This window comes from Channa argus, chromosome 8, assembly GCF_033026475.1.
Source record: "Channa argus isolate prfri chromosome 8, Channa argus male v1.0, whole genome shotgun sequence".
Lineage (NCBI taxonomy): Eukaryota > Metazoa > Chordata > Actinopteri > Anabantiformes > Channidae > Channa > Channa argus.
Window position 1 is genome coordinate 17,935,149 of NC_090204.1, and position 19,011 is coordinate 17,954,159.

General features: G+C 39.3%; 1 protein-coding gene across 1 annotated transcript; it reads right to left on the minus strand.

Annotated features, from left to right (window-relative positions):
* Positions 1–200: 200 nt before the first annotated feature.
* pdcb (phosducin b) lies at positions 201–3,871 on the minus strand. Its single transcript, XM_067512949.1, has 4 exons — positions 3,630–3,871; positions 2,569–2,630; positions 1,946–2,094; positions 201–1,732 (listed from the first exon to the last, which is right to left on the minus strand). Exons 2-4 carry the CDS (start codon positions 2,612–2,614, stop codon positions 1,217–1,219), a joined length of 711 nt encoding a protein of 236 aa, XP_067369050.1. The 5' UTR covers positions 2,615–2,630; positions 3,630–3,871; the 3' UTR covers positions 201–1,216.
* Between the last annotated feature and the right edge of the window lie 15,140 nt (positions 3,872–19,011).

Genomic DNA, 19,011 nt, shown 5'->3' on the forward strand with positions numbered 1-19,011 from the left:
GGAACAATACTCACATGCTTACTTGTGGAGAGTTAGATGAGAAGATTCACACCACATTCATGTCTGTATGCTACATGAAGCTACAGGCAGCTACTGTTAGTTTAGGGGACTTCTGTTACCTTGACTGTTTACAAGGGCAAAGAAAACTCACTAATGGCAACGTCCCATCATATTTGTGTTAACCAAGTTGTTGTTTTAATGGAGGAACCATATTGTGAAACAATGAAATACCATGTCAATATTTAATATTTTATACAATTCTATTCTGTATAACATGTATATTAGGATATGCTTTTTCATATTCCAGTACATAGTTTACAGCAAATCCTCAGCAAAATCAAAACGATGACGTTGATACTGACCATTGTGCAGAGTCATATCACACTCATATAAAACAAAACCAATAGTTTCCATTTCGTCCACTACTGTGACCATCTCCCATTTCACAATATAATACACACAGACGGAATAAACTGCCAACTGATGACATTTTACTGATTACTCTTAAAATACCACAGGGTCGTTAGTTTTTTTCCAAACACAAAATGCTACTCCAACATTGGCTTAAGAAGCAGTAATTCTGGACCAGACAGCTGGAAGACGTGTTTACACAAAAATATTTCCACATCCAATGTGCTGTGGTCTTCTAAATCTTAGCAGTCCCTGTTTATTTTAGCTCTTTAAAGTTTTTTTATACATAGTTTGGCAAATAACACAGAGGCCTTACAATATACATGTGTTTAAATAATCACTTTTGAGAATGTCATTTTATGAACCCTTGATTCATAAGTAACTTCTATACAGATCAATCCAATCAAATGATACAAAAGTACATACATGTACATGTGTTATTACCTAACTTCAAAGCAAAACATTGCTGTTATAGTTACAGTTAACAGGTTTGGCTTTTGTCTAGGTGGTGGTGAGGGCATAAGTGATATATTTATTGTAAATACAGTAAATCCTGTAAATCCTCAGCCACTTTAACTTACACCCATAGCAGCACCTGGGACACAGATTTCTTCACCCACTGGATGGAAAATCTCTCCTTCCAATCTTCCAACACTAGTGAGCTATTGGAGCTAGTGGTGATGTTACGGTTTTTCTATGGAGTCCCTCAATATACCTTGTCTTATGTTGTAAAGTGTCTTGTCAAAGCTCTCTATCCAGCTCTCTGAGACAGCTTCATTGCTCCATCAGAAACCCAAAGCTTTGTTTACTCTACATCATTTTCTTCTTCATTTTCAATTCCAGGAAGCTCCTTCTCTGGCATCAGGCCATAGCTGTTGAGGAAAGCCTCCACATCAGTGGCAAAGAACTCCTCATTTAGGTGCTGTGTGCAAGCCAGAAAGTTTCCTATTAGTTCTCCAGCTTTGTACACCAGCAAGGTTGGCAAAACATCATCTGAGAAACGTTCAGCAGCGCCAGAAGCAACAGCATCAATCCTGCAGAACTTTACTGTTGGGTACTCAGTGGCCAGGCAGTCGAGACAGTTGTTGAGCTCCTCACAACCTTTGACCCCAACCTTGTAGATGTGGACAATAACCACTGTGGTGTGATGCTCCTTCTTGATAACTTCTAAGAAGGCCTCCCCACTTTCCAGGTCATGTACACCTTCAAACCTAGGCCCAAAGCTGAGCTTTTCATGCATCTCCTGCATGCACTGTCGTCTGTATTTCTTTAGACATCCCTCATCCTCCTCCTTAAGGAGTTCATATTCTTGAACACTCATCTTTATAAAAAGAAATAAGAGGAATAATTACCATCCTAAATGAGAACACAATAATGATGATAATAATAATAATAATAGGCTATTATATATACATGGTAACTCTGTAAAATGTGAATACAATCCATTCATTCATTCATCCAAACATTGAATGTTGTTGCCTCTTGAAGTAATAATTTGCCACTTTTACTGTGGCCTCTTAGCTGTAGGTTGTACCTTGCGGTTAAGGTTTGCTCTGGAGTCATCTCTTGCCCTATTAGGGGATGACATCTGCCTCAGGAGTTCCCTTTTTGCAGGTGGCAGGTTCTCCGGATCCATACTTTCCAACTTAAACCTCCTCCAGTCATTGATGACTCCTTTTGGACCTATGATGAAGGCAAATAATATTTTTATACTGTAAAGCTGCATCTAAAGTGTAAACTGTAAAGTGCATCTAGGGCCAGTATCTCCTAACCTTCTCCATTCTACAGTTAATCATTGATATTAAGGATTTGACTGATTTGCTTCTTTCCTTATATGAATCAGTGGTGGAGATTGTGTCCTGTTTTCATTGCGGATTAAAGCTTTAAGTCATCCCTAAAGGAAGTGCACTAATTGCACCAGTGTTACTGAGAAAAAAGGATTAGAATTTCAATTATACTGCGAAAGCTCTGAAGATCCGTAGTCTACTCTGCTTCGGTCCTGCTGTTATCTGAAATATCTATTAGTGTACAAATGATTGCATAGTTAATAATAACTTTATTTCTGGTTAGCACAAACTAATCAATCTGACCCACAAGTGCAGACAGGATGTAAAAATGTCCAGTTTTGTGAAATTTTACAGTGCAGCTTCTACTCACCTGTGTGGGTCACAGTCTCTTCCAAATCGATCAGTCTTTCAGACATTTTTCTGGTTAGCTGCCTGTGAGACAAAAAAATGTGAAGCTATTGCAAAGTGAATCAAAGTGAATCCCATAATGTTTAATTAAATTCATGCAATTTAAGAGGATTACTGCACTGCAACAGCTCTGTCTTGGTTGCTACGCTCACAGCAATCGACAGTTTTGATGACTTTATTTACATTGGTACGTTTTTTTTGTGAAGTTAATGCATTGTAGCTAATGCATTGGAAATTACATTAAAAAGGAAGAAAACTAATTAATGACCACAAAAATATTATGACACGCGATTTTATTCGCACATAAACTATAAATACTGCATTTATATAAAGAGAGTATATACATGCTAGGCTATTTCAGCTTTAAATGCAGAATATTCGCGTGTTGCTTCATTCTAACGTCAGTGTTTGAGCTGGTTGTGTGACGCATGCCGAGCCAATATCTCATTGGATTAAATGGCCTATCACCAGTGTTTCAATTAGTGTAGTGTTCCTTTCTGTGTGCTGTCACAGTTCTGATCTGATCCACTGATCTTTTTGGCAGCCTCTCAAACCCCCAAATCCATCAGTGAAGATTTACTGCGATTAGGTAAATTAGGTCTACCATGAGCAAATGGAACGTTGTATAAATGTTTCAATTCGATATGTGTTTGTGTGTAACCGAGAGACAATAAAGCAGTGTAAACAGCTGACTCTTCATTAGACACACCCACACGACTCAACACAAAATCAGAAGTAAGAATTCTTATGTCCTTGTTCTGTTCAGGAGCTTATGCGATAAGATAAAACAAGGAAGAAAGAAAATAATAGTTAAAATATATATTTTGATAATGGTTGCAATTTGGTATAAATGGCAAGTTATATAGATTCAAAAAAAAAAAAGAGGCAGTCTCAAATGTATGTGAAAACATATCGACAACAGAACTTCCTAATATAGTCATTCAATAGTAAACTTCCCGTTTCTAAGCTGATTTCATTCCACTATCTTCAGATAAACAAAGAAGCCAAGAGAGTTTTTCTTACCTCCCACACTCACAAAAGGTCCAGCCTTTGTGTCAGTGACTAACCTTGCACTGGTCAACACTTGATTACTTCACCGAGCTATCTGTTGCTAGATGGTGTCTGTTTGTGTGTGCATGCGTGTGTCTTTTCCAACCAATGAGCTTGGTCTAATGGAGATTTCAAAAAAGACCCTATAGACCAAACAGAAATAGAGCATAGATCCTAAGAGGATTTCTCTTCAGGAATTAGTAGCCTCTACTTGATAAAGGCCTGACTACACACATGGAAGAGAGAGAGATGAAGACAGAGAAGAGAGAGAGAAAAAAAGAACAGAGCCATTCTTTATTTCTAACTTTTACCAGAAATCGAACTCATCTTTTGATTGCATGGTCGATGAAAGAGGACACAAGAGCTACTGTTTTACTTCCGCTTTTTCTAAGCAGCACATTAAGAGTTAACTCAAAAAAGGGCACCATATCCTGGAGATGAAATCTCAAATAAAACTATCTTGTCTGGAATTCAAACTTCTCCCAGGCATAGAGCTTCGCACGAAAATGAACTTATGAGAATCTTTCAAAACACAAAACCCCGCTAGCTATGTGTGGCAAAGGTTTGGTTTATCATGTGCCTTGTGATTATTATCAACACAAAAATCACACGATGGCCCCTTCTCAAATCATCTAAACAAGAATTTTCCTTTTTCAGACATAGCTTTAAAGATGGGAAAAACAATTTTATATGAACAAATAAAGTATAAAAAGATTGAGTTATTAAGAACATCTGCACGTCATCGTAGTTGGGCGAGATTTTTACTATGTCTGCTGTAAATAAGCTCCTTAGAAACACTGCAGGAATCAGACAATAAGGAAGATTTTGCACAGTAGTGCATTAAGTTAATGGAGTTAAAACTCATATTAAAAATGTTTTTATAGGTTCGCGATGAGACACCTGTTTTTTCTTTGTAGGAATTCGGCAGTGGAAAAAGTACTAAAGCAGCAGAGAAGTAGACATGTTTTACAAGGCCACTAGCAGTAAACTTTGGCATCATCCCTGTGAAAGTGTTTCATTATGCACACAGAGGACTAATGATACATGATGAGCAGAACAGTTTTATATTCTTCTGTGACAGTGATTATTAATATTCCTATAATTTAACCTCAAAACAACATACTGTACATTCATGCAATACGTCTCTGTCCGTGCTAAAACTGCAGTGTGAAAAGATCCTTATTGTACTCCCCTGCTTTACTCAGTGTCGTGTCATTGTCTCATTGTAAGCCGCCCTTTGACTGAGTGCTGAATCACAGCAGTGCAAATAGAAAGTGTAAAGCTCTCCACACCCACAAAAAATTTGACTTCTGGCCTCCACCCGTGTGTCTGCATCCTGTATTCATAGGCTTAAAGGATTAGTGCTCTTTTTTTAACCAGGCACACAGGGTATGTATGTCAGGTGGGGTTTCATTCTTCTCAGTATCTCAGTAGGCATAGGTTCCTTAAAATGGAAATCAGCAGATTATTTGGCACCTACTGTTCTAAAAGTGTCTGTCAGCAAGAGTCTACTTGTAGCCCGGCTATTGAGTCGTGTTTCTATGTACAACATTGTTCAAAAACCCGTTCTATTTGTTGTCCCAGTCCCTTATTCTGATTTTATGACTGAATTTTCAGATTTTCTTTCCCATTTAGTGCTTAGTTACGGATAAAGTCATTGTAGCAGGTGACTTTAACATTCACGTAGATGATGACCCTAACTGCCTCAATACTGCATTTAATTCATTATTAGATTCAATTAGTTTTCCCCAAAATGTAAATAAACCCACTCACTGCTTCAGTCACAATGAGTAGCCACCTTAACTTCACTCTTGCACAAGTTGATTATCTAGTTGATAATCCTGCTGCCTCACTACGTACAGTACTCGATAGTGTTGCCCCTCTCAAAAAAAAAAGCAGTAAACCAGAAGAGGCGATCTCCATGGCTTAGTTTTCAAACTTCATTTCTACTTTAAAAGGTAGAAACTAAAACTGATAAAAAAATTAAATAACAGCACAGAGATCATCTTGTAGGAATCTGCTTTAGTCACTTGTCTTGTAAGAAAATGTCTTACTGATCTGTCTTTTGGGAAGCATATATGGGCAGAACAAGCACTTTTTAATACTAGAAAGCAAAAATAAGACCACATGCCAGAAAAGCAAGAAATGTAATTATTCTTACTCACCAGGCAGCAGTGCATAGCTAACTCAACAATGACAAGCACACACAGAGTAACGCAATAAATCTGCTAATTTCTTAGAAGACTTTCTTAGAAGACCACAGTGAAGACTCACTGTGGTTAAAAATATGTGATTTAATTTTGACACAAATGATGAATGTGTATACTAAGGTACATTAACTTGACTGACATGTTAACATGTTTAAACTGCAAAAGACGGATTTATCTTTTAAGCCAGAAGTCACATACTATTGTGAAAGCAGGCCCATATCAAACAATAAGTTATGCAAAAGCAAGCTCTTTTAAAAAGCCTTAAAGCATATAGGAAATGGGTGAACACATGAATGGGAGAGGTATTTCAGTATGTGTGTAGGTGTTCAGGATTGTGTCTCTCTTCTGAAGAACCGTGTTACATGAGCCGGAATCACTGGCCTCACCTCCACTCACTGGATAACATGATGACACAAGCTTAGACCTTTTTAAGTGACTAGTCAGCCTTTCGGTTTATCGTCCGGTTTAGACATGCACTGTAAATAAGAGTGTTGGCGTGATTTGCAAAAGCAGTATAATAAAGTTTTTTAAAATAAACTTTTACACAAGGACCTATAGGCTTTACAGTCTAAATACTGCACTGATTACATTTTGGGGGTCTTTTTATTATGCCTCTGGGCTTGCAACGGTCTTGGCCACTCAGTCCTATTCTTGTGAATGCAATATCCCAGCAATATCCAACAAAATTAAAAGATGAACTGTTAGATTTGGGGGTTTAAAGGTTAAGGATCGTGGTTACTGTGACCTCACATCTGTCCTTTATGTCCATCCCTTTATTAACACCATATACACACACACATATACATACACATACACACACACATATACTTATACACACATATACATATACATATTCGGCTCAAAATAATTTCTTCAAAAAAGCCACATATCAAACAAGACTCAAGGATGAACTGATTAGACTAAGCAACGTTAGTTGAAAGGCACGGTATGCACGGAAAAAACAAGCATAGGCTATCTGGCTGCAGCAGAATGTAAATGTAGACCGAAGTTGTAGGTTAAATTTGGTCTGAAAGTGTTGAAAAGGCTGATTTTATGTTAAGAAATTCATTCTGTTAACTTATGTTTAACCTGTAACATTAGTGTAGCCTATAATGTTGGTGGCTATAATATAATGTTACATTGTATGAGTATGAGTCAAGTAGACTCTTCTTTTGACTGTTTCGACTGCTTTGAGACAATACTGTGCTTTTATCCTTTTTCAGTTTTGAGCCCATTTTGTTACTGAAGAAAGCCAATAAATAACACAAAAGCAGAAGAAACCAAGTTATTCCTGCATTTTCTGTGGTTGTCTTATGCCTTTTTTAAAGTTTGGTCAGTCGTTGAAGAAGGGATCCTAGAAAACTTGACAGTGGATAACCATGCATGGCAGCGGGACGTGAAGATTAAAGGCTTCAGGAGGTCCAAGAAGAGAAATACTGTCGATGCAGAGAGAATAAAGAGACAATTAAGAGCATTAAATAATCAAACCTTACAACATGGCAGAGGAAACTGCTGGAAAAACATTGGACAAACTCAAAAGAGAACAGACTACAGCAAAGAGCTGCTTTACAAGACAAGCCAATTATCTTATCCGGAGGGCGATATGACCAAGTTAGCGCTTAAAGAGTTCACAAAGCTTTCTGTTGCAACAAGGAGGGTCATTGAAGCCAATGATGAGTATAGATCTGGTTTATTGCTAGACATGGAGTCTATATCTGATGGTAGAACTGACATACTGCTAGATGATCAACTTGAGTATGAATTTAAGAAGGTCTCCTTCGAATGTGATTCAAGATTTGATGAGGTGAAAAAGTCTGTTCTAGCCCTTCTTTGGGCAAACTATGGGCTAGCAGAAATGACGGCTGCTTTTGAGGAAGCTGAAAGAGCCTTAGAATATGCATATTCCATTGTAGTACACAATGTTAACTGTGAAGCCTGTCACACTTTCTATTGTGTGTTTTAATTTTGCAGGAACCGAAAAGGAGGAGACGGCAAGGGAAGTGGGGCCCCGGCGTAGGAGAGCAAGCTCTCCCTGCCTGGCTTGTAGGAAGTTGTGCAGGGAGCCAGGCAGGATCAGAAGCGGGCTGGACCCTGGCCGACCCAGTGCTAGGAGTAGGAACAAGAACAGAGCCAGGCCCAGAGTCGGGATCCGGCGGAGCGCTGACCGGTTAAAAGGCAGGTGCCAGAGTAGGATCAGAGTCAGGAGGTGGACCTGGGCACATAGAGACGGGACAAACAGAGACAGGAGAAACGGTCGCCGCCCTCGGCGCCGCGACAGGGAGAGGAACAGGATCTAGACGAGCGGTCGCCGCCCTCGGTGCCGCAACGGGAACAGGATCTAGACGAGCGGTCGCCGCCCTCGGCGGCGTCGGCCGGCCCAGAATCAGCAGCTGAAGTGGCAGCGTCAACCTGCCCGGAGACAAGAAGGACAGCGTTGACCTGCTCGGAGGCAGCAGCTGAAGAGCCAGCATCGATAAGTCCGGGGTCAGCAGCTGAAGAGGCAGTGTCTGACGAGCCAGAGGAAGTGTGTCCCGGTTTCCCCCCAGTCCTGAAATTGGCCAGGACCCCTAACACTCTGGGCACCCCAGGAAATTCGATCAGCCATGATCAGGAATAGATTATCTTTTCCAGCTGGGCAGCAGTCTCCCTGCGTAGGTCTTGGTCTGTAGACTGTTGGAATGTCTCCACTACGGTAGTAATGAGTCCTAGGATGGTCGGGGTCTGTTTGTCCCTGGCCATAAGCTGCTCATAACTCCACTGACGCAGTATCTGCGCAACTTCGGGAGCAGAGGGTGAGGCAGGAACCGGCTGGGCAGGTGGGGAACTGTGGGCCGAAGGGAGACTACGAACTGGGGATCTACAACGGAGGGGGGAAAGGGCTGAGGTTTGGTCTGAAGCCTGGAGTCTTCTTTACGGCGGGGTCCTACTCCTGGACGACAAAAAGCTAAGCGGATGCCCTCAAAACAATTCAAAAGAGGGGCCTGAGGTTTAGGCTGTGGCTTGGGGTTTCTCCTACGCCGGGGCCCCACTCCCGGAGGACAAATAGCTAAGCGGGTGCCCTCAAAACTATTTAAGAGGCCAGGCTGATCAATAGCTTCAGGCCCGCAGCCAAGGGAGCGTTCAAAAGCTTCAGAGGCATCCATGTTAACAAATTAAATTGCACGCCTCCCGGGTCCTAATTTTGGCCAGATCGTTCTGTCACACTTTCTATTGTGCGTTTTAATTTTGCAAGACCCGAAAAGGAGGAGACGGCAAGGGAAGGGGTTATAATAAATTGAAGTTTATTTAAACAAAAGCCAACAACAGAAAATCACTCTGTAAGGAGGACGGGAAAACACATGCAAACACTCACAATATAAATTAGGTAAAACAGACAAAGAACTTAAACAGCTGGAGAGAGGGTATCAACTAAACTATAACCACACTGGGAAGACACGGGAACTAAGAAACTAGAGGAAATAACACAGAAAACCTAAACAGCAAAACTACGCTGAAATAAACGGAAAACCAAACCTCAGACCAAAACTCAAGGAACAGGGCACGGGAGGGTAAAGTCCAAAGGGGTAATCCACAGGGGAAGCAGGAGAAGACAAAGTCCAAAGAGGTAGTTCACAACGAGAGATCTCTAGGGAAGCAGGGGAGACAATCTGGCAGTAAGCAATGGGGAAAGCTGGGTATAAATAAACTGGGGAACAGGTGAAACCAATTAGAACAAAACGAGGAAGGTAAAGATACTAAACAAACAGACTCAAAGGAAGGGACACAGGAGGATCAACAAAATAAAAGCACAAAACAGGAAATCAATTTAAACAAAACTAGACCAAAACCAGGGACTGTGACAAAGCCTATGAGATGCAATTAACACTTATGGAGAAGCTGATTAAGGAATCTGTGGAAACTCTCTTAAACTGGGAACCATGGATTCCCCACACAAAGAAAACTGACTTTCAGAAACAACTTAAGGAGTTAAAGGCAGGTAAAAACAAGCTCGAAGCAAGAAAAGGGGAGTTTGCAAGAGCACGGAGAATTGCAAAAGATGCAAAGGTTACTACATAGGTAACAAAGTAGAGCCAGCTGTGCACATCACACTAGTTGTGAAGATCAAACCTTTGAAACTACCTGCATTCAGTGGCAATAAAAGAGACTTCTACTGCTGAAAGAAAGACGGGGAACGTTTGCAGAGTCAAGGAGAACCAACTGGATCAGTAGGGGTAAAAAAGATTCAACTCATCGACAGTGTGGATGAAAAGATCATCAAGGAATTGAGACTGTCAAACTATAGTACAGCTGATAATATGTTCAAAAGACTGGAAAACAGGAATGGAAATAAGTCCACAATTGCTATGGAAATAGTATGAGAACTGGAGAGGTTTCCTACTGTAAATGGAAATCAACCCAGGAAGGTAATCGATCTAATCCAGACTGTGAAGAATGCTTTGATAGACCTCACAGATCTTGTAAACATTGGTGCCATCAAAAATCCACTGGTAATCAATTCCTTCGAAAGCAAGCTACCAGAATTTGTTAAAGAAGACTGGCTTGTATTCATGCTCGAACCCAGTGATGATGTCACGTCTGACAACCAATTTGATGCTCTTCTGAAATTCCTGAAAAAACAGGAGAATATATTTGAGAGACTTGAGCAGCTCAGAATATCAGACTTAGTGACAGAAAAATCAGATGCAGCAGACAGACGAGAAAAGAAATGGGACAAAAAACATGCTTCCACCAGAGCTACAAACCAAGACAACAGTGATCACATGTGCATTGTATGCGGAGATAACAAGCACAAAGACAGGATGTTCTTCTGCAAGAAATTCAGAGGGCTACCACTTTTTGAGAAGGAATCTGCTGTAGAGCAACTGGGCGCATGCAGGGAGTGCCTTGCATGTCACAAAGGTAGAGATGACTGTAAAGATAACTACCTGTGCAAGAATACTGCAAGAAGGCAGGATGCCTCAACCATTATTTCTTTCTCTGTCCATAGGTATATAAGAAAGAAAATGGTGAGAGACTACAGAAAGGTGGTAGACAGAAAAACGGCTTAACTGATGAGCAGGTTAAGTTTTAAGTGAACTCCAGAGCTGGCAGTAAGGTGCAGGGAAGCATTCACCCATAATACTACAGTGGGAAAAAGCAGTGCCAGTAACCAGTTAGGACTCCTGGAGGAGAATGGAATTTCGGAGCCTCCTGTAATTATCATGCTAATGGTGGTCACTTGGATAGAGAACCCAAACTCTCTTGGTTGTATTTCCAACTCTGTATGGTTGGAGGACCGAAAAGGGCACCTCCACAGGTTCCTCTGGACAGACCTGAGACAGAACAGTATGCTATTACCGGAGTCAACTTTGTTGGTCTTCCTGCTGGGTGTATAGCACAGTTAGCAATGCGGGAAACTGCTTGGCTGCAAATGTTTTCTGACGTACTTGAGGCATGCAGAGTCTTGGAGGAGGACTCCTATGTGGAAGACATACTCACGTCCCAAAACAACAAAGACAGTACAACCTCACAGAACAGGTTGAGAAGATAGCCAAAGCTGGTGAGTTTTCTCTCAAACTGTGGGTCCGGTCAGAGCAGAGTGGGAGGTCAGAAAGCACGGCTAAGAACCTTAAAACAAGAAAGTCCGCTGAGAAAAGCAAAGCATAGATACTCTCAAACCAAATGAAAGATGAGGACAGCAAGGCCTTAGGTATTGGGTATCTGGTTGAGGAAGACAAGCTCTATATGATTACCTCAATGGAATTTTCAAAGAGGAAAGAAAGATGCTAACAGGCCAAAACCTGCGTGTAGAAGAGGTAAAAGCAAAAACACCAAACCCACTGACTAAGAAGAGAACTGCTGAGCTATAGCGGGGCTCTATGACCCAATAGGTGTGGCCACACCTTGTCAGGAAAGCCTTTCAGGAAGGTGTGAAAGGAGCACTTCCCCAAGACATATGGGATAAGCCACTCTCAGAAGATCTGCGAGAGCAGGCCCTCAAACTGAAGAATATGCTGAGCCAGAGTTGGAGAGTTCCAAAAGGCTGGACCAGTTGAAGACTGGTGGTGGATTCCAGGTGATCTCAACATCGCTGATACTGTAATAAGAGGAACAGCAGCTAAGGACTTTAGGAAAGAGACTGCATGGCAAAATGGACCAGAGTTGAGGTGGCCAGTTGAGGTGGCCAATGTTACATTGTTACATTGTAATTTTCCTTTGTAAGGTTATTGACCTGTTTCAACTGTTTCGACTGCTTTGAGACTGTATCAAGCGTCGATCCTATTTCAGTTTTGAGCCCGTTTTGTTACTGAAGAAAGCTTCAATAAACAAGGCAAAAGCAGAAGAAACCGAATTATTACTGCCTCCCTGTGGTTGGTATTTTAAGTTTGGTCAGTTTTTGAAGCAGAGACCCCTGAAAAGTTGACTGTGACCTCACATCTGTCCATCTGTAATTCTCTTTATTGTGAACACTAACAGTAAGGCCTCGAAATATTTTTTTCAAATAAGCCACAGAAATACAACAGGACTCAAGGATGAACTGATTACATTTTGGGCATCAGAGATCAAAGGTCAGTCTGTGTTGCCTCACATCTTTTACATTATGTAAATGCAATAAAGAAATCACAGGTCACTGTGACCTCACATCTGTCCAAATCTTGTGACAGACTATGACAGGATTATCTTATAGGAGTTTATTCATATTTTGCACACGCACTCGTAATGACTTAAGGGTAAAATGATTAAGGTCACAGTCACTGTGAACTCATATTCATGTCATTGTTGTCAACACTTTATTGCAGCGATGCCTCGTGGGAATGTTGTTACCTCAAACATTAATTAGACTCATGAGTCAACAGACATGCATTTTAACTGATACTTGACCTCTAGGAGGCATACGAAAGCAATGTGGAAATTCTAGTTTTCTCATCTTTTCTAGAATTGGCTTTTGTATATACAGTATACCCTATATTTACAGTATACACATTCACTGAGATATCAATTGTCCATTCTGAATTTACCAAATCTTGCAAACAAAAGCATTTCCTTATTTTCTTGGATCTCTACGTGTTGATATCTACACATGAATAAATCATATGACCTCATAAACCAACTATATATATTGTTGTATAACGTGTCTAACAGATATAACGAACAGAAATACAGTTGTTAGTTTTTTCTTTATTGGTGTGGCGCAAAAGGTACCCACTCAAAGAGTCATCTTTTTTCTCTAAGTATGCAGAAGCACTGCCTAGTTTTTTACATGTACTGTATGTAGAATGTACAGTAAAATATGGACTTACCTCATTTACAGGAATTACTCTAATGAAAAACTATCAAATGTGGAACATTAATCTCTACTACTGTGTTGCTTAAGTGTCGGAAATGTTTTCACATACAGTACATAGTTTTCCATCAATTTGCTTCTCCCACATATACATGTTATGAAAAGGTGAGTTACGCAGTTATGTAGTCTACAATCCTTAGAAACACTACAGTGTTGAATGTAGCTACATTACACACTAGCTTTCTCTAAACTCTATTTATCATTGACTTAATAAAGATTTACTGCCAACACATTTTTTTGTTCTGAATCAAGTTTTTGTGCTGAGGTGTTGTAAGCTGGCAGTGTGATTTCCCCTTTAGTTCTCACTTCGTGGGTGAGATCATGATTTACTGAATAATGGTGAGGAAACAATGTACAGGAATTGATACTGGGTGTGAAGTTACTATTAATTCTGCTGGACTCCCCAGCTCAATCTACAAAATAGCATGACAACACAATGAAATTCAAAACACTCTTTTACCATGGTAAATGGTCTGCACCTTTGCAATGTAGCTTCTCATGCTATCCCAGACCCACCAGGAGCAACCTGGGGTTCCGTTTCTTTCCCAAGAATACTTTGACATATTGACAGGAGGAGCTGGAAATCGAACCTCAGACCCTGCCACTTATGACTATGGAGGAAACCCTGAGGAAATCCACGCATGCACCGATCGTACATGCAATCTCCACACAGAAACATAGATTTGTTTGATGTGTTTGTTTATTAGTGTCAAGTCAATATTTCTGCGTCAGCAAGCCCATACTTACTTTTTTACAATGTCATCATGAGCTTTAGGGAATTATATAAACAGAATAAAGGGAGATAAATTATTTTTTTCCTTCCATTTAAATTTTCCATTTAGGCATCTCAAGCCTAAATTGTGTGGGTGCCTCTGGCAAGGTTGTTCTTAATTTGAATAGGTATAGAACAAAACAAATCTAGTTTATCTGCACAACATGCTGTGATTTGTTTAATTAGGAATATATTACAAAGAAAGTAGGTTGGATGAAAACTGCTTTCTGTGAGAACTGTGGACTATATAGTAATGGGAATAATATTTCTTATAATTTCATAATGTTTCTAATCTCTAATTAATCTTCACTAGAGGAAAGTGAGAACGTTCTCTGATGAGCTGGTTGAACCCAGTGCCTCTATACCTTTCAAATCCACTGCCTTTGCGCACTGTAAAAGTAGCCTGAAGGCCTTAAACACTGAGTGCATGTTAACAATTTGAAGCAAACAGATGGAAATTGTAATGGAGTGTGGTTTTAAATGGATAAATGATTACAGGAAAAGGAGATGAGAGTGAATTACCTGCATGTTAGACCCATATGGTGGAAATAATGTTTTTGTCTACATGCGTGCGTCTGCCTTTGGTGTCTGCATGTGAGCGATGGAAATGCACAAACACTCACCAGCCTTAAAATGAGAAAATAACCCAGTGTTTCCTCAGTGAATCACTGTGGGCAAATGTTTTCCTTTCCTAAATGCCCCCTCTGCATGTTAAACGGCACGAATGTCCTTCATTCAAAGTTAAGGAAAAAGGACAAAAGCGAAAAAACAACAGAAAAGCTAAATCGTGCCTTAGCTACATTACCTTATGATCCATTTCTTCCAGCCATGCATATCGGGCTCTTTAGTTGTTTCATACCATGCTAATGTTTATACATTAGAAATTAAAGAGATTTTACAGCACAGTTTTCTACACGTTAGGGCTTTAGCAGCAGACATTTCAGTTTTATATTTCCACTTGAACATGATATAGAAGAATGGAAAACACTGCATATTGTTTCCTATGACAGTTCAGAGGTGTAAATTGTGTTGACATCTCCATTTTCAACTTCACAGGACAATTTCAGTATTTTTACATTTAAGGTTTGAATTAGGTTTAAGGTAGCTAAAGGTATGTCATTTTGTCCTTACAACTATAGTAAGACTGTGTGTGTGTGTGTGCGTGTGCATGTTTAGGTCTATTGTGCAACACTAAAATTTGTTCAGTGACATGTTCACGACTCGATCTGGCAGTCACCCATACATCCAGTCACTGGTGCTACCACTAGGAAGTCCTCTCATGTAGGTGTTTCTGTTTTCAGCTGAGGCCCCTCTGCCTTGCACACATACACACTGGTTCAACTAAGGTGGAAAAATGACGCACCCTGTGAAAACTTTTTATTGTGTAATTTTGCTGCAGTCAGCCACAGTGAGGAGCTGCAGGAGCACAGAGCAAACCAGAAGAAGCGCTGCAATCTCAGTGAGTCAGTGAGGAAAATGCGCAGGTCCATGTAAACTCAATCATTAAAAACTGGAGTAGTCACTCCTAATTTCTTCATTTTACTTGGTCACTAAAACAAAAAATGAAATCATAATTATTGTAATCTCACGTGTCACTGAGTATGACTTGGCAAAGGGCAGATCAACATTAAAAATGAGTTATTAAATTTATATGTATTAAATAAATTAAAAATATAAATAATATGATCTAAAAAGAAAACTCATCAAATATTAAATATTAAAAAGCAAAACAAAACAAAACCAATAAAAAAGAGGTTTCAAGAATTCATTTTTAGCAATAGGTTATTTAACTGATATTTAACTGAATTGAACAAGTCAAATTTAGGGTGTATAATATTTGTGTAGAATATTTATACAAAATTTGTAGTCATTGTGTATGATCTTTACTTATAAAGATTTGTATTGCACACTATTTTCCTGTATATCATTTTACTTGTTATTGTGTCTGGTTTTGCTATAGAAGTTTTAGTACATATATATCACCACAAACAATTAAGCATGGTAATAAAATAATTGTGGGGCTGCAGCTAATGTTTAAAATAAATTTAAGTCATTATTTGTTTATGAAAATGAAAAATGTGGAAGAAAGGGCCATCGCAAAGAATATCAAAGGGCCATCACGGAAGAAACCTCCAGCAAAACCAGGCTCAGGGTGGGTGGCCATCTGCCTTGACCAGTTGGGGTGAGTGGAAAGTGAAGAGACAAAAGAAAAGAGCAACAAAAGCAACAACAAAACATCGGGCAGGTTGGTAGGACCAGTAGCTACACACTGGAAACACACAGCTTCAAAGCCCGGGGACACCTGCAGAAAGGGACAGAGAGAGGGGGACAGAGGAGGAGAAAGACAACTATGGGAAAAAACACACAGAGTTAATCTCAGAGAGGAGGAGGGAGGTCCCCCAGTAGTCTAAGCCTATAGCAGTATAACTATAACTTGGTATAAGCTTTATCAAAGAGGAAGGTTTTGAGCCTAGACTTAAAAGTACAGAGGTGTCTGCTTCCCGAATTAGAACTGGGAGCTGGTTCCACAGGAGAGGAGCTTGATAGCAAAAGGCTCTGCCTCCCATTCTACCATTGGAAATTCCAAGTAGGCCTGCATTCTGAGAGCAAAAAGGTCTACTGGGATGATATGGTGCTATGAGGTCTTCTATATATGATGGAGCCTGACCATTCAGAGCTTTATATGTAAGAAGGAAAGTTTTAAAAAATAACTCCAAATAACTCCATCTATACTTCTATACCATGTAGAGTAACAATATGGTTGGACATCATATTTTTTTAGATTTTGGGGCCCAAGTACTATGACTTCAGTTTTGTCTGAGTTAAAGCCCCAAATCACAGAATTTACACTTATATAAAACACAAAGAATATCTGCTATTTTAGATTTAAAAAATGATGGAATTCACTGGTCAAAATTGTTGCTAATCAGTGTTTCGCATACTGATGTTTCAGTTTTTGATGTGTTAATTACACCTTTGGCATCTTAAACAGCAGATGATTGCTGTGATTCCAAAATTGCTACAAAATCAAATGTGTTTTCTTTTGGCAGGTTATTGAAAGGACAGGATATTAACAGACTAAATTTGTAAAAAATTCAAATAAAAGAAATGGATACAACTTAAACAAGATACGCTGAGAAAATCCCATTACTTTATCAAGAATAATTCAATAGCATCACAGTGGTAACTTAAGCCACACCTTCAAGAAGTAATATGATTTCATAATAAGATCATTGGCCATTACCATGCTGTAATTAATATTAATATTGAAAGACATTGCCCCTGGGCATGTGATTGAGTCAGTATTACATGACAAACATCACCTCATAGCTTCAACTAGCCTAAACCAGCTGCAGGATTCTCTTAACAGTTGTGTTATTTTTAAAGAATCAGAACAGGCTGTGACAGCTGACCACACGTCACTGCACTCATGGCTTATATTGGATGAGGGTTCCGGGGATGTTTAATGGACCTTATGGTTCGGGTTTCACTACTGTAAAAAAAGGGGAAACACATAAATACCAAATTCGGAGAGGTGGAGCTGATCTCCAAAGAAATAAAAACAAACCAAAAATGACCTCAGAGTTTAGTGTCGGGAAGTGAAACTCTGTCTTATGGAACACTTAGAAATAAGGGCACGTATTCCTGTGTAAACAACTCGAAAGCAGGAATTCATTATTATTATTATTCATTCATTCCACTTTTACCTCCTTTGTTAACCAACTCCCTACAACTACTACAGATGTTACCTGTGTAGACATAATAAAAATAAACAAAACAACAAAAAAAGAAATAAGACAGAAACTATGCCCACAATTTAGATACTTCAAAGAATTTATAAGTACTCTGTCACTTATAACAAACACTATGGAGTTTGTTATTATACGTGAGTGGATATGTTCACAGCTGTAAAAGATTAAATCTTGACAGATTAAATTTGTTTGTGTGTGTGTCATTACAAATTGCATATAAGGCAAAAAAAAACCCAAAAAACAAAACAAAGCAAAACAAAAATGGTAGGGACTTTTGAGGGACTCTGAAAGATCTGTCACAGAGGAATCTTCTTTGCTACTGTTGTTAGAGTAACATTTTGAAAAATCTGCAGTGTCTAAATGTTTTGGGACATTTTTTCACCTTATTGTTTTAATAAGAGTTGATATAATTGAGTTGCTCTTTCTCTCTATCAATGAATCTTCAAGGTGAATGGACTATATTAAATTTCCTTTGTTACACACTGAATCAGTTGCTTTTAGCATGGACGGATTATGGAAAATGGGCCCCTGGGCGTAGACAAGGAAAAACATTGAAAAAATGTCAAAAATTGGGGAAATTGTGTGTTTTTTGTTTCTTTGTGTGTTTTTGGTCATTTGAATTGTCTGTAATTTGCTTTGCTTTGGTTAGTTTCAATTAAAAAGGTGGAGCGCCACTCTGATGAACACTTCCTTACTAAAATCATATGAAAATGCAAATCCTAATCTGATTACGCAGTCACAAATAAAGGTGGCCAAACTATTATGTGCAGTGCTTGGATAAGCCACTTTTGTACTGAACTGAACATACCAACTAGCAACAGACTGAATGTACTACTGAAGACAGTCTGAATCAGCGCTGAATGTTGTGGCTGTGTGAATGTTCACAGTGCATTTGAATAGCGAGGTGACTGCTTTGCTTGGTGAAATATACGAATGACTTACAAAGTCCGTGACTACGAATCCATGAACTAAATTGAATCAACTTTCAGCAAAGTGATTCCAGGTTTTACCTGTAATGGGTAATTAAGATATACATGTTTATAATTTTAAAGTGATGCCATATACAGTGAAATTCAACCTTTAAAGTATAAATATGTCCCTCTTTGCTTTGTTCTTTACAGCATCTGTCACAGGTAAGGTGTGATGTGATTTTGTTTTGCCACTGTTCTCCATCATCTATAGATGTGTGATTGCTACAATCAGATGCTTGTATGACAACATGGAAACATCCGTCTGTCACAAACCAAAGCAACATGAGGAAGTATATTTTAGCACTGATGAGAGTTTTTACCTGTTA